General features: G+C 59.6%; 1 protein-coding gene across 1 annotated transcript; it reads right to left on the bottom strand.

The window, feature by feature from the left end:
• Positions 1-422: 422 nt before the first annotated feature.
• On the bottom strand, positions 423-13,163 carry TGM2 (transglutaminase 2). The gene is made up of 13 exons (XM_032705260.1): positions 12,967-13,163; positions 10,705-10,884; positions 8,209-8,451; positions 7,137-7,255; positions 6,258-6,386; positions 5,609-5,789; positions 4,511-4,646; positions 4,290-4,393; positions 3,927-4,166; positions 3,503-3,775; positions 1,767-1,927; positions 1,478-1,614; positions 423-1,226 (listed from the first exon to the last, which is right to left on the bottom strand). The coding sequence occupies exons 1-13, from the start codon at positions 12,974-12,976 to the stop codon at positions 1,070-1,072; spliced, it is 2,070 nt and encodes a 689-aa protein (XP_032561151.1). The 5' UTR covers positions 12,977-13,163; the 3' UTR covers positions 423-1,069.
• Positions 13,164-15,516: the final 2,353 nt, after the last annotated feature.

Raw genomic sequence — 15,516 nt, 5'->3', positions numbered from 1 at the left:
CTGCTGTGCGTGAAGCCTGGGCCCAACAGTGCCCATCCCAGACCAGGGGTGCCCACTCCAGTCCCGTGCTTGGGAGCTGGGGCTGGGGCTGGGACAGAGCTGAGATGGGTCTGAGCTTGGCCTCCCATGGGGGAAGCAGAGCTGGGGTGTGGGGAGTTCTGGCCATGAACCCCAATCTGGCTCGTGGGAGCAGCAGCTGCGCCTGGAGTGCTGCATGTGGAGATTTTATCTCATCCTAAAGATAAACACAAAGGGAAGCTGGAGGACAGGCTGTCCTGGGTGGGAAATGCTCCCAGCTGCCCATGGATCATGGGCGGGATGGGAGATGCCAGGAATGTCAGGGTGACTGGGACCATTCAGTGTGAGCAGGGTCCCCCTGTCCCACAGACTGTGGGGAGAGGAAGTGTAAGAAGAGCCAGGTCTGGCTTTGAAAGTGAAAAATAGAATTTTTATTCAGTGCTTGCATGGTTGGTTCGTGTCAAGGTAATGTCCTGTCCCTCCCTGCAGTCTCTGCAGTGCCAGGACGGTTATGGAAGCCAATGCTTGGCTGTACCCAAGCAGCAGGTTATTTGCAGTATGTATTTATAAGTTTGTTCTGTATGCATATATGGTGTATAGACAGCTTTGTGCTCACAGTATACAATCTCTCTCTACTGAGCTGCAGTCAGAGAATTGCGACAGCAGGTGCAGTCAGGGCTGGAGGGGGTCATTCTGCTGCTGCCTCTATGAAATGGGCTCTGGGGGCCAGGGCTGTCAGCACAGCAAAGAGGAGGGGGCTGCACTGGGGTCCCGGCTGCGCCCAGTGCTGGGGGACAGGCAGGACAGGGATGCTTCCACCCCACAGGGTGAGGGAACAGCGGTGAAGCGAGTGGCTGCCACGGGAGCCCCGCAGTGCCACCAGCTCCTTTGTCCTGTCCCTGCTCCCAGGGAGGAGCATGGCACCGCTGCCACTGGAGTGGGGTCAGGCTGGGCTCCGGCAGTCCTTTGGTTTCCTGGGACCATCTTGGGCTAAAGCGAGTGGGGGGCCAGTGAGGCAGGGTTTCTGCAGCTCAGGGACCACGGCAGCTGCTCACATGGGCTGGGGCGCGATGATGACGTTGCGGTAGCCCTTCACCCCCCTCAGCTGGTCACTCTCGAAGTCCACCATCAGCTTCTGGAGCCCCGACAGGTGGGGCATCAGATCCAGACGGAACTTGGCCTCCGCCTGCGGCTCCACCGGCTCCTCACTGCAGGAGGGCAGGGGGTCAGCAGGGCCTGTCACCCTCCTGGCCCCCTGTCACCCTCCCTGGGCCTGGGACCCCTGTGGGGTGGCCGAGCCCCTTCCCCAGCGAGGTGTGGCGTAGGGATGCTCTGAGTCCACAGGGAACAGCACAGCCCCGGCTCCTGCTGTGCCCCAGGATCACCCTCCCTGGGGGCTCAAGGTACAGAAATCCACCCACTCCCAATATTCCAGCCAGGTGAAGAGGGAAAAACTTACAGCTGCTTGACCCGCTGCCCATGGGTGAGGCCGGAGCCCTCCACCACAAACACACAGTTGCTCAGAGGCACTTCAAGGGGGTTCACCATGCTGATCTCTGCCACCAGCTTCCGATTCTGCATCGGCTCTCCTAAAATCTGCAAGTAGGAGAAGTTGGACCCCCAGCACCCACTATTCCTGGGGGCCATGGTGCTCCCCCTGCCCTGGGCCTGGTGGGATGGATGCAGGTCCAAGGGGATGCAGCCCTGCCCCCCAAAAACCAGCCTGGGATGGGAGACTGGACCCTCACCCTGATCTTGATTGGCGGATTCTCAACATAGACATCCCTGACAGCCACCATGACGTCGCCAGTCTGGTGATCAGTTAGGAGAGCCACCACCTTGATGAGATTGTCCTGGGTCAGGCTGTCCTTGTACTGCTCGTACAGGATGCGCATGGGCACCCTCTTCTCTGGAAGGGGAAGCAGAGCAGGGTCAGCACCCACAGCACCCCCAGCCCTGTGCTGGCAGGCACCTTCTGCTGGGATGGTTTGGGCTCCCCAGGAGCTTCTAGAGGCTCCTTGCAAGGAGGGGGGAGCTGGGGTCCCTGCAGGATTGGGACTCCAAACCCAGGTGCCAGAAGGGATGTTGAGGGTGTGAGGAGGAGCAGGAGCCATGTCCTAGGGCAAGACCCCAGGACTGTGCCTGCACCAGGATCACAGAGGGACTTTGCCAGCCCTTGGCAGTCAATGTGGGCAGCAGGAGACAGCCTGGCTCCCTGGCAGCTGCCTTCACTCAGCCCTTAGCTGTTGTTTATCCCAAAGTCTTTGGGGGATGGAGCTGTCTGGAGCTGAGGGGGAAGGAGGCTGAAGGGAATCAGCTGCAGAGGTGCCTTGGCAAGGACCCCTGAGCAGCCGTGACCATGGAAAATGGAGCCTGTCATTCCTGGAGCAGGACACAAACTGTTGTAGCATCAAATGAGGCCATGGGGAGAGGAACAAGCCTGGCTCCCCGCATCAGCACAGAGCACTGGGGTGCCCTAATGGATGCAGTCTGGGGAATCCTGAGGTCTGTATTCTGAGACAGCAGCTGGGGGCAGAAGCTTCAGGAGCTCGTAATTAAAGCTTCAGAGAAAATTATGTCCTTTTTGACAGGAACGTTAAGGACCCCAAAGGCCAGCAGTGCTCCTCTAGCAGGGTGGGCACACGTGGCTCCCCCGTCCCCATCCCGCCCTGCAAAAGGCTCCAAGAAGGCGCTGGTACCTGCTGGTGCCTCTGCCAGCATGAGCAGGGGCACGTCCCACTCCCCTCCACGGTGTTGAGAGCCGAGAGCCTGCACATTCCTCATTCCTGTAGCACTGCTCAACACCTGGCAGAGCGCCGAGCTCTGTGTGTGCTATGGGCTGGTGAGGAGCAGGGCTTGGTGCAGGGTAAACATCTGGCTGTTCCAGAACAGCAGATGTGTGGCCTTTCCAAGCCCCGAAGGGTCTCTGGCAAGTTCACATAAACCCAAACTTGTGTTTAACGAGCAGCTGATGATGTTCACGTGTGACAAGGGCGAGGGAAGTTCCGGGGGCCATGCCAGGACAGCTCCGTGGCTGAGCGCCGGGAGACATCGCGCCCACCCAGTGAGACACCGAGAGCTTCAGCACTGCTGGCCAGTAAACCCGCCCACTTCCTCCGACCTGGGACTGCGTGCTTGGGGCTGACCCGAGCCAGTCCCACTCTCCCCGCAAAGGGAGCCCAGCCTAGCCTTGAGGTGTGTGGGGAAGCAGGAGGGATGCAGACGATGCCATGGAGCGCCCTGGGGGTGCGCCCAGCTCGCTCCCTCAGCATGACAGCAGCAGTGGCTTGTCCAGTTCCAAATGCATTTTCAGCCTCTGCCTGAGCAATTTCCTCAATCTTCTCATAAAGATTAAAAATCCACAGTGGTAGATAGTTAAGGAGGATGTCCCCAAGGGGCACTGCCTGCTGAGCAGCTGAACGTGGGCATTCTGCTGCCCCCACACGCAGCAGAGCAGCCCCCTCTCCACCAGTGGGTCTCTTACCTGACCGGGGCTCGAGGTCAATGTCGATCAAGTCCGTGAGGCCGCACTGGGGCCCGGTGGTGCCGTTGTAGCTGGTGGTGCGGGCGCACAGCCTGACACTGCAGACACGTTCCACATCCGTGTTGTTGTTGATGACGGCAAAGACATCGAAGTCACAGCCCTTGTTTGCACCCTCTGACACCTTGATCTTGAGGTGCAGTGCCTCATCCTCCTCCGGGACAGACTTCTTCTCGTGCTCTGCCTTCGCAAACACCCTCCGCTCCTCCTCAGACCCTGTGGTGTGTGAAATTCCTGTGATTCCCGGGGATATGGGGAGGGAATGGTCCAGGCTGTTCTGCCCTGAACCCTGGAGCCCTCCTGCTGCAGTTGTTTCCCAACAGCCACATCCCCCTCCAGGTGTCTCTGCCCCTGCAGCTCCCCGTACCCTCCGGATATTTGTAGTTGTGGGTGATGTCCTCCCGGCTGTCCTTTCCCACGCTCTTGGTGCTGATGTTCTTCCCCACCACTGAGGACTGGATGCTCTGCTTCTCCATCCCATCGCCCTGCACCACCCAGTACACCACGTCGGCGTTCACCTCCGCGAAGATGAAGGGGATGTCGTACTTCAGCTGCATGTCGCCCTCTTTGATGGCTTTAACGGGGGCTGGCCCACAGCAGAAAACTCCTGCAGGGAGCAGAGCCACTGTCACCACCCCCAGGGTTCAGCCACTGCAGTGGTAGGTGGCTGTGCTGGGGTGACCCTGCCATGTCACAGCACGAGGTGGATGCAGTGTGGTGCACGTTGTACCTTCACTCTTCTCCTGGGGCGTCGGATCCAGCGCTTGCCACCCGTCATAGTCACCTGCCAGGTCTGGACGGGCCATCCAGGACTCCACCCAGCAGTGGAAGTTCCTGCAAGGGAAGCCAGGATGCAGAAGCCTCAGCCTCCCCCAGCACCCACCAGGCTCCGGGGCAGGGGCAGAGGCAGCCCTGGGGATGGGCAGGCTGGGGTCCCACCGTGCTGCTCACCAGATCTTGTCCCAGGACTGCCGCTCCTGCCCCCCCTTCTCGTTGAGGTAGCGGTCGATGGTCAGGTTGGCATTTGTGTCGTGGGCTGAATTGTAGTTGGTCACCACCCGGGTGGGGATTCCCAGGCACCGCATGACTGTGGGGAGTAGGGCAGGGTGAGACAGGGGCCCGGATTTGCACCACTCCCATCCCACAGAGCCTCAGGTTTGCACAGTCCCTGTCCCGTGGATCCCCAGTCCTGCATGACTCCTGCCCTTCCTGTTCCCTGGCAAAGGGGTGCCCAGGGACTAATGCCCTGGGAGGGGCTGGTTCCCACACCTGCTGTGCACGGGCGAGCTGGGTGGCACACGGCTCTGACAGTCTGACAGGTTTGATATTGCAGCAAAAAAAAGGCACAAAAGTGTCTGCGAGAGCTTTGGAGGGAGAGTGTGGGCAGCCGTGCTGAACCCCGGATTTCATCTCCCAGCTGTCTTTCACTGCTCATGGAGCTCCCTGGGGAGCAGGGAGGCAGTTACAGCGCTTCAAAAGAAGGCTATAAAACTCTGCGAGTCACTGAATATCTACTTTAGTTTTCTCCTATTTCTCTCCTCTAAAAAGGGTCTCGTCTGTCTGTGAAACATCAATGCTTGCACAGAGGCAGCACTTTTTCTTGAGGCAAAGCTGCACGAGCATGTGTGAGTGTTTCCCAGCAGCAGCCAGCCTGGAATTTTTCTCCTCTTTTTCCCCAGCCTGACTGCCCTGGTGGCCATGACATTAATTTGATCTCGGTGGATTCGTGACTTTATTGCAAACTTGGCCTTAAGGCCACTTCCCTCCCCCTATCCTGCCCTGGCCCCTCCCTTGCTGCCTGGCCAGGCAGGCAGCGCTGATGGAAAAAGCAGAGCCCTTTTCTATAATTTTTTCCCTCTATTTCCTGACAAATTAGAATAACAGAGAGCTAATTGCAAAGGAATCATTGCAGGCTGATTGCAGCCAACCCCAGCTCTTCCCTCTGGCCACAGCACCAGGACTGGGTGGAGGGCAGGGGGCCGGGGTGAGAGATGGAGGGGACACAGGTGACCCCATCCTGTGGGGGAGACCAGAGACGTCTGCTCTCACCAGTACATTGCACAGCAGCAAAGACCCAGCACTGGCCGTACTTGACTGGCTGGCACCCAAAATCCTTCCACCTCTTGAGAATATCCACACTCCCAATCCAGGACATGGGGTTTGTCCCATCGTCGTAGGGGTCATGCCACCGCCCTGCCAACACCCCCCGGTCCTCGTCATTACAGTTTACCTGTGGCAGAAGAAGAGAGGATGGATGGATGGATGGATGGAAGGATGGACAGGCATGAGCAGGCTGGGGAGGGAGGGGAAGAGCTTTTGCCCCATTCACATGCACTGTCGCCCACATTAGCATCCTGCATCCATGCAAGAGTTCACTGGGATGCGGTGCTAATCAGGGATGAATTTTAGAAACAAGTCCTCCGGCCTGGGAATTTGAGTGTGATTATCCCAAAGCTGCTCATGGGATGGTCTGTGACTACCCCTGCCATTCCTCTCCTCTTAAAGGGCTCTTACACATACAGGAGCAATAACAGGAAAGGGTGTAAAGGGGAGAAGAAACATCGCAGAGAAGGAAAATGGCCTAAGTGGGGGGGGGTGGCAAATGCCACCTCTCTGTCACAGCTGTAGCTGGGAGGTGTTTACACCCCAGGGAATGTGGGGTGCTGGGGACACCCTGCCAGGGGCACCCCAGACTCACCATGGCGCTCACCACCCTGCCGATGTACACGGGGTCATTGCGGCGGGAGCAATCCCGGTTCTGGTCCCTCAGGTGTTTGGGGTTTATGTCCAGCATGTTGAGGCAGATGGATAAGATGTCATCCTCGAACTGGTGGAGAGCAGGGAGAAAAGGCATGTGAGGTCCCCACAGGGGCTCTGGCACCTGTCTCCTCCATCCCTGGCTCACCAGGATGCCTCTGCAAGCAGAACAGCTGGGGACAGGGGGTCACACCTTCCCAGGGTCCCCTCTCCGGCCATCACCCACTGAGTGACGTCCCCACTCAGCCTGCAAAGCCCACAGATGAGCTCCCGCCCTCGCTCTGGGGCTGGATCCGGCTTCCTGCAGCCGCCCAGGGGTCATGCATGGAGCTGACCTCTGTGAAAAACCACCTATTTCCCATCACAGCTGAGTCACAGCCCTTCCTTGAATTGAGGCATGGATCCTGTGGCCCCCACAGGATCCATGCCCTCGCTCAGGGAGGGTGGCTGAGCCCCCCCAGTGCAGGCACTGCCTTATCAGCACCCCCAGCACGGCACCGGGGAGCGCGTTATCAGGCAACGGCTCCTTGGCACAGCAGGGCCACCCTGACTAGGGGCACGTGGCTGTGGGGCCCCCAGGAGCCATGTGGAAAACCTCCCCTCGCCCCGCCGTGCTTTGAAGTCAGCACGTTCCCTCTCGGAAATGAGACTCTGGTTTCTTTGACCCACATCTGCACCCTGAGGTGCTGACAGCATTTGGGGTGCATGTTTGGGGGGGGCACACACATGACACCAGTCCCTCTGCCTTGCAGCACCAGGGCTGCACAGGCTGGGGTCAGCTGGGAGTCCTGAGGGTCCCGGGGGGGCCATACCCACTCACCTGGCCAAAGTTCCAGGGGACAGAGAAGATGTAGTCGCAGGTGCCCTGGTAGATGAGCCCCTGCTGGGACAGCACATACTCGCGGCGCTCGTTCTCGTCACGGAGGAAAACCGTGTCCTCTGTGGGGACAGCAAGTGATGGGGACAGGGCTCTGCCCTGTGCCACCAGCCCCCCGACCCCCTCAGGGCTACCCCTCCCTGGGGATGCATCCAGTGGGAAATGAGGCAACAGGGGCTGGAACTGCTCCTGCCTAAAATAACTGCTGAAGAATTTCAGCCCAGTTTGATTTGAGCTGATGGGAAACTTGCAGCGGGTTTGCGGTTTGCTCTTCATTCTTTCTCATTTCTCTGTCTTTCCTTCCTTTTATTTGATGGAGTGGGGTCTTTTCCCAGAAGGGGAGACCTCCCTCCCTCCCCTGGGGTAGCAGTCAGCAGTGGGAGTGGGTGAGCCAAAGCCATTTCACTCACAGCAGCTACTGCTGTGAAAATCAGTATTTACTGGAAATGTTTGCAGAAGGAAACCCCAGACGTCCATCCCCAGTGCTCGGCACAGCCCAGGTTGAGCAGAGCTTCCTATAGCTCCTTATCTCTGTGGACCCAGTATGGAGCATTTGAGATCCAGGAAACCACTCGATCCAGGGGCAGGGGAGGGACGTGACAAGAGGAAAATCCCAGGGCTGTTAAACCTTGCAGCACTGAGTTGAGCCTCCCCTCTGGGTTCAGCTGCCCAAATTTTGCCAACAGAGTGACATCCCTGTCACTGAGACAAAAGCTGGGTGCCTGGGTAGGGATGTTCCAGATGGGGGCAATTAGGGGCAACTGGGGGCAAGTAGAGACAACTAGGGGTAACTAGGTGTGTGTCCTAGGGTGGGAGACAACTTACTGCAGGGATTGAGTGGAAATGGAAGCAAAGTGGGAATTTCTGGTTAGACCTGAGCTCAGGGCAGGGCTCGGGGCACCTGGGGTCTGCAGTGGGGTGAGACCTGTGGTGACATGCAGCCCCTCAGCGCTGGGGAGCGGCTTGTGCTTGCCTGAACCCAGGGACCCCTGAGCTCAGGGAGGTAAAGCCTCACCTGGGTGCCAGGCGTTGAAGAGCAGGATGAAGTGGCCGATGTGGCAGCTGGAGCCCTGGTACCCGGTGCAGGTCTCCAGTGTCAGGGTGTAGCGGCCGATGCGGGCGCTGGGAGGGGAGCAGAGCGAGACAGAAAGGGACTCCCCGTCCTGCTGCTGCATCACGGCACTCCAGGACGACTCCTCCGGGCAGTCAGTCATGGCAAAGTGGGACCTGGTTCCTGATGTCTCACTGGGGCAGGGCCCTGCCAGGAAGGAGGAGGTCAGCTCTCTCAGTGCTCTGGGGACCCTGGGAGCTCCCGGTATGGGGGCTGCACCAAGGAGACCTGCCTCAAGCCCCCTGTTCTGTGGCAGCTGCCTGAACCTTGGCTGGCACAACCTGGGAGCATTCACTGTGTGGTTTTTCAGGTACTGGGAACACAGGGTAGCCCAGCTGTGGGGGGCTCAGGCACATCTCTCACTGTTTGGGGCAGGACAGACTCACTCCACAGGCAGAGTGCCAGCAGAGTGCAGGGGGTGCATGTCCTGATGCCCAACCCAGGGTCAGGTCTCTCCTCTCAGCTGCACCCCCTCCTCTGCTCCAAGCAGAGCTGCCGAGTCCCTGCACAGCTCGGTCCTGCTGCAGCCCAGGGCACGGGGGCTTGCAGAGCCCAGCCATGAACCCCAGACCCCTGTCACTGGGAGCCCCACTCCATGTGTGCAGCCTGAGGCGTTGCTGCAAACATCCCAGGATTAGAGATGACCTCAGTGGCCAAAACGCCGAGCCCAGGACAGCGTGATCCCTGCTGGCCCTTCCAAGTGCAGCCATGGCCAAGCCACCTGCACTGAGCCAGCTCCAGACCTGCTCCCTGGAGTGGTGACACCCAGCCCAGCCCAGCAGTTCCCTGGCCCTGGCTGGCAGCCCGGGCAGTGGTGCCACTGCCATCCACTCTCCCCCACCGGAGCACAGCCCTGGCTGGTCCCCTGCCAGCCCTCGCCCACAGTGTGGGCAGGGCATCAGACCAGTCACCAAAAATACTCGCGAACTCATAAGAGTGACACAGTTTCTCCTCCCGGGGAGGCTGGGCTGAGCTCACAGTGTCCTTTTGGCACAGGCCAGCCTGGAGCTGCTGTAGGATGGGCAGCCACGGAAGCCTGCCTCCTCCTTGTTCTCCTCCTCCTCCTCCTCCCCCTCCTCCTCCTTCTCCTCCTCCTCCTCCTTCTCCTCCTGCCTCCACAGCCCACAGCATCCCCCCAGGCTCCAGCAGAGCAGGCTTTGCTAACACGGCTGCTGCAAAAATACAGCTCTATTCTCACTCTGTTCCTCATCCTCTCTTTCTAGTGGGAGGTGGCACACAGCCTCGGTGGCTTTGCTGTCCCAGGCTGGGGGGACAGGTCTGGCAGTCCCTGCCTTGACAGGGCTGTGGGTCCCAGGTGAGGAATGTACCGGGGCCATGCCGGTGGGGTGGCACTGCCACATGCCTCTGCAAGCACCCAGAGCACCTTTGCCCTCTTTCTGTAAGAGCTGGGGCTGGGCTGCAGCCCAGAGGAGCCTCTGCCAGCCTGAGCTTTGGCCTGGGAGGCTGCACCCAGGTCTACTCCTCCAGAAAAACCACCCTGGGACTGCCTGGCTGTAGCATGGCCTGAAGAAACCTGGAGGATGGGAGTGGGTGGGCAGCCCCTGTGGGACTGCCAGGGCATGGGGGGAGCCGCTGGTTTAGGTTGAAGCTGAGGTATTCCAGGTTTGGGTTTGCCACCAGAGCTTTTGGTGTAGAAAAGAAGAGAGTCTGCAAGGAAACCTGGGTGCAGTTGTACTTTGAGTTCTCGCCGGGTTGACTCAGCAGGACGTTGCAGACTCAAAATAGCTCTTGCCTGAGAAAGAGTTTCCTCTCCCTTTGCTCTGAGCTGGCGGGGCCGAGCCCCTGCCCGGCAGTTGCACCCAGCCCCGGCAGCAGGAGCAGCAGCCACATCCCCAGTCTTGCTTGGGGGCTGTGCTGGGGTTACTGCATGGGAACATTTTTTACTCCAGTGTTTGCATTTCCCAAGCAAAACCCTCTCTGGGGAAAGTCTGAGAGGCAGCAGGGCTGGGTGTAAAGCCCATCAGCAGAACTGCTGTGATACCCCTGACTGAAAAGATTCACTTTGCTGATGTTTCTCAGAGGGGCAAGAGGGTTGGGCAGGTTCTCAGCCACAGCCAAGGCACTTCCAGGTGAGCTGGCAGTTCCAGTGTGCCCCAAGTTTGGCTTGGCCATGGGAGGAGGAGGAGGAGGAACAGGTTATTGCTTCCCTTCCACTCCCATTAAGGAGATGAGTTTCTACCTATTTTTCTTCTTGTGACACAAAAGCTGTGCACAGCGCCAGCCTCTGCCAGGCAGGAACAGGAGGACAGGGATTGTATGAGATGAGTTAGGTCCCCTTGGCACAGCCCCTGTGGGAGCACAGGGGTGCCCTGGGGCAGGGGCAGAGAGTGGTTACACTTGCACAGCCCTCCCTCATGGTACAAATGTGGGGGCACTCACCTGTGTCTACGTTGAAGGCGAGTTTGTCCACCCCCTCCTCGTAGCCCCGGCCCGAGAAGCGCAGGGTGATGGTGAAGGGCTGCCCCCGCCGCACCACCAGCTGCTTGCACCCCATGTCCGCTGTCCGGTGCTCCCGCCCATTGCGCTCCAAGTGCAGGTCCCACGTGTCCAGCACCAGATCTGTGAAGGCAGTGGCATTTACAGCTCTGACCCTGGCACCAGCTGAGCCATGACACACAGGCCCTGGGGGCCATAGACCACCCTGAGCCCTGGGTTGGCACTTTGGAGAGGGATCTGAGCCTCCCCTGCCCACACTGCCCTGTCCTGCCTGGTGTGCCCGGTGCAGCCTTGGGCACTGTGGTCATGCTGAGCTCTGAGCTCCTTCCAGGAAGGTTCTGCAGGCTGGGCTTGCATCGTGTGCTGTGAGAGGGGCACAGCTTTGGCAGCCAAGCTCACAGTGACGTTCTGCCTTCCTGACCCAGCTTTGTGCTGTGTTTGTGTGCCGTGGAGCTGCCTCCGTGCTACCACCATGGAGGAGGGGCACCCTGTGCTGCCAGAGCTGTGCCAGGCCCATGGCTCAGGGCAAAGCCCAATGCTCAGCTCTGCACTCAGAGGGGCTGTCACCAGGGCTGCTGTCTGTGTGCCCCCATCCCAATCACACGCTGCTGAGCCCAGGAATGCCTGGGATGTTCCTGTGCCTCAGCCTGGCCTCCAGCAGCTTTACTGTGCTGTTACTGCTGACAAATTGGTGAGAGCAAGTGTAAGTTCAGTGACAGAGGTGTGTGATGCCCCAGATGCTGCTCTACTCTGATCCCAGCCCAGGCAGGGCCATGTCCCCACTGCCCTGGGCGCTGCTCGGGAGCGATGAGATATCGCTCATCATCGCTTGAGGCCAGTGACCCCTGACTGCTCTGCAGTGACGCGTTAATCACCAGAACAAACAAAAGCATTCCATGCAGGAGAGCACACAGCAAGCTCAGCGCCGCCTGGGGTGGCTCAGTGGGCGATGCTCAGCTTGCAGCCCCGTGCCACAGCTCTCCCTGTCAATGCCCTTCCCTGGTAGTCACAGAGCCCTCCTGGAACCACTGCGAAATGGAAACAGTTGCCCATGAGCTCGCTGTTCCCAGAGCTAAATGAAAGCACTGCTCCTGGCTCTCTGGACAAGGGGACTCTGCAGTATGTGCCCATTGGAGGGCAGTGGGCTTGTCACCATCCCCACCACACTGCTAGAGCTGCTGGGACTGTCCATAACTAAGGGCAAGGTCCCTGCAGTCAGTCCATGGGGACCTTGGAGTGTGGATAGAGCACAGAGAGATCCTTTCCCTCACTGCCTCCCCCTCTGTGAGCAGCACAGCTCTGTGCTATAGCACATGGACCACACGAGTGGAACCTCACTGACATGGGCCCAAAGTCATTGTGAATAAGTGCGTTCAGAGAGCAGAACCAGGACTCATCCTTGTCCCAGTCATCCCAGGGTTATCATCCTCAGCACATTTAGCAAAGAGCAGATTTCTCAAAGCACAGGTGCCTCTACCCCGAACTGATGTGTGCCAAGAGATGTGCAGGGAGGGGGCTGCAGTGCTGCAAGCAGAAGGGAGGTTCCAGGCTCCCTGGAGCAGGAGCTGCCCAGTGTGTTGGTATTGCTGCGGTGGTGCCGGGAGCCGGGACAGCCTGCGGCACTGTGGAACAGCAGGGCACAGTGATGCCGTCTCACCCAGAGGGCCCCGTGCCCGTGAGTATTACACGGTCCCATTTCCTGGGACTCTGGGGGCAGCTCTGTAGAAGGCGGGGGCTCTCTCTGCCCTGAAGGGCCACGCGTGAAGGACTCCCGAAGACTAGAAGCTTTATTATGCCTGAGCCTTCAGAAATCCCCTAACCCTGTCAGGACGTGGGCACACGCTCCTGGCCCAGCTGTCAACTTTCCTTTCCCGGCAAAGCTTTAAATAGCACCAAACTTCACTCCTACGGGTACTGGCGTCACCCGGGCCAGCGGAAAGTCGAGAGAGAGGGAACGGCGCAGACCCGCGCGGACCCCGCACAGACCCCGCTGGGCTTGTTGCCGTCGCCCCGCTTTAGACTTTCCCGTTCCCCATCGCCCTTGACTTTGTCGGAGGGTCAGGGACCGGCTCCTGCACCGAGCGAGCAGGGAGCGGCGGGATGGCACCGAGCGCCGGTCGGAGCGGAGGGGGCGCGGCCGGTCGGGAATTCCCGCGGATCGGGAGCGATCCCGACACGTGCGGGGGGATCGCCCCGCGGTCCTACCTTCGGCCATGGTGCCGGCGCGGGGGGTGCGGGTGCTGCCGGTGCCGCTGCTCGCCTCGGTCCCGGTACCTGTCCTGTCCCACCCGCAGCGCTGCTGGTGCCGCTCCTTGTCCTGGTCCCGACGCCGGCGGAGCTGCCCCTCACCACCCGCCGACCGGCCCCACTGCCCGTCCCATTTATCCCGCCCGCCCCCCGCGCCCCCCCGCGCGGCCGGGCCGGCGGAGGGAAGAAAGGGAAAACAAAGTTTCCAGGAAACGCGGCGGTTTTAGGTCCCACCTATTGAAAATAACCACTCCAGAAAAAAAAAAGGGGGGGGGAAAGCCGCTGGCCCCGAAGCCCCCCGGGCTGGCCCCCCCACCCCGGGGGTCCCGCGGGACCCCACAGCCCCCAGGCTGGAGCTGGCCCCGTTGCCGATCAAGAGGAGGGGAGAACAAGGGGGCGGAGAGGGGCCGCCTGGTTCCCAGTGAGGTGCCAGGACTCGGGAATGTTTTCTCCTTATAAAGTTCTCTCCCTCCTCTGGCCCCATCTCCACCCTGGCCGGTCCTGGTGGGATGCCTCTGTCGGGAATCACATCCCCTTTCCCCAAATGCATCCCTGACAGATAGAGTCTGGAGGGAAAATGTGTTGAAAACTTTGCTGCTGGATAGCAGATATGTTGGAAAAAGAGCTGTTAGCTCTGGGATGTGAGTGTGCATGTGGCAGTGACCGGCACATTCCCTAGCAGTCCCTGCCCCATGGACTGGTCATCCCTCTCCTGCCTGGGGCTCCCTGCCCTGTTATCTCGGCCTGGCCTGGCCCTCCCTGTGTGTCCCAGGGGTCAGCCGACACACTAGAAACCACCCATCAAGGGCAGAGGGCTGAGACCCCACATCTCCATGGGCTCTTGGAGGCATACTGGGGCACTGTGCTGGGAGGGTCTGCAATGAGACAGATACCTCCTCCAGCTCTACAAAGGGGTTTTTGGTACCAACAGACTTGGTAAGGTCAGAGCACACCAAGGGCAAAGACCAGGAGAAGCCCCGTGAGCGGGGGGCTCCTGGTGTGTCCTGCTCTGAAGGCACATGGCTGGTTTTGCAACAGCACTGCCCTGCAATGCAGCCATGGCCGGGGGACCCCCCTCCTCCTTCACCATCCTTGAGGGAGGCGGGGAGAGAGGTTGGAGTGGGAGCAGCAAATCCTTGCTGAGAGAAAGCTCGAGACAGCTGCTTTCAATGGAAACAACTCATGTGCTGCTCCACCATGTATGTGCACGGGCTGGGGGTGTGCAGGTGGTGGAGGGAGGGCCTTCGCTCATCTCACCTGCCCTGAGTTGACCCTGCTTCCAGGGCTGTTTCCTGGGCAGAGGAGCCTCTGCCACCAGTGTCGACAAGTGCCAGTGTGTCTGGGCTCGTGCTGGGGGGTGCCGGGTCCAGCTCTGCCTGCACAGGCCTGTTCTTCCTCCTGTACCTGGTGCGAACTCTGGATGAACTCCGCAGCGGAGGAGCCACGTTGGAACGCGTCCTTTGCTTTAGTTAATGTGTGACAAACAGCGAGGACACTGTTGGATTTGGAGCAGCAGGAAATGGCCATTTCTCACTCCACTCGGAAGCAGAGCAGTTTATTGCAGGGAAGGGTGTTGGGCTGTGTGGATGTGTGGGACCAGGCAAGCCAGGGGGCCTGGCACTGGGCAGGGACTATCTTCTGTCTGGCTTCTTGGCCAAGCACAGAGCAGGAACGACTGACAGTGCTTATCCTTGCTCTGGCACCTCGGGCAGAAGTGGCAGGAGACAAGTGCCTGGCTGTCCCCAGGGGCTGTCCCCCAGTGCTGTGTTTCTGGGGCCGTCCCCCAGGATTATCCCTCTAAGTCTGTCCACTCAGGGCTGTCCTTTAGGGGCTATCCAGACTTGGTTCCAGCACCTCAACAAGAGGAAACCTCCCTTGTTTTCAGCTTTAGTGCCCACTTCACTCACACCACATATCGCAGAGGCATCTGTCTGCCCAGGCACTGGAAAATGTTGCCCACGCCACACTGCTGGTATTTTTACTCTCCTTACTAAGACAAGGTTGCATTAAGAGGGTGTTTGCACTGCTGAAGCCCAGAATAACTCCTCATTTGCTCAAGGTGTTCAGTGCAGGACTACGACTTCCCTTGCCCCCGCCCCGCTCCTGGAGCTGCTTCAAAGCGTGCCGGTCCCTGCCGTGCTGTCCCGCACAGGCAGAGCCGCTGTTTGCTCTCCTGGGTGTGTGCTGGGGCGGCTGCAGCCCCCCCAGTGCCCGCACGTCCTGAGTCAGTCCCTTGTGCAGGCAGATAAACAATCCCTGAAAAGGGACAGTGTCTGCTCTGAGTCGCTCTGTTAAGTTGTCAACTGACTTCAACAGCTCTGCCCATCTCCTGTGGTGCCTCCCGCCCCGGGTGTTCCCCAAAGCACAGCCCTCAGCAGAGCCACTGCTCCTGCAGCTCCCTGAAGCCAGGGAACCTGTGTTCTCCTCGGTGGAGAGCTCGGCATCATTCCCCCTCCGTAAGGGGGCCAGCAGGGCTGGGATGTGACTTTGGGAAAAGGTTAAAGGGTG

This window comes from Chiroxiphia lanceolata, chromosome 17 (assembly GCF_009829145.1).
Source record: "Chiroxiphia lanceolata isolate bChiLan1 chromosome 17, bChiLan1.pri, whole genome shotgun sequence".
Taxonomy (NCBI): domain Eukaryota; kingdom Metazoa; phylum Chordata; class Aves; order Passeriformes; family Pipridae; genus Chiroxiphia; species Chiroxiphia lanceolata.
The sequence above is the reverse complement of the archived record's forward strand: the minus strand, read 5'-3'. Positions and strand labels throughout refer to the sequence as shown.

Excerpts from the sequence above, each read along its gene's own strand:
- TGM2 (XM_032705260.1), bottom strand. Across the intron at positions 8,452-10,704 it reads CGCCTTCAACGTAGACACAG|GGCCCTGCCCCAGTGAGACA; the intron begins GTGAGTGCCCCC and ends CCTTCCTGGCAG. Across the intron at positions 1,227-1,477 it reads GGGCAGCGGGTCAAGCAGCT|TGAGGAGCCGGTGGAGCCGC; the intron begins GTAAGTTTTTCC and ends GCCCTCCTGCAG.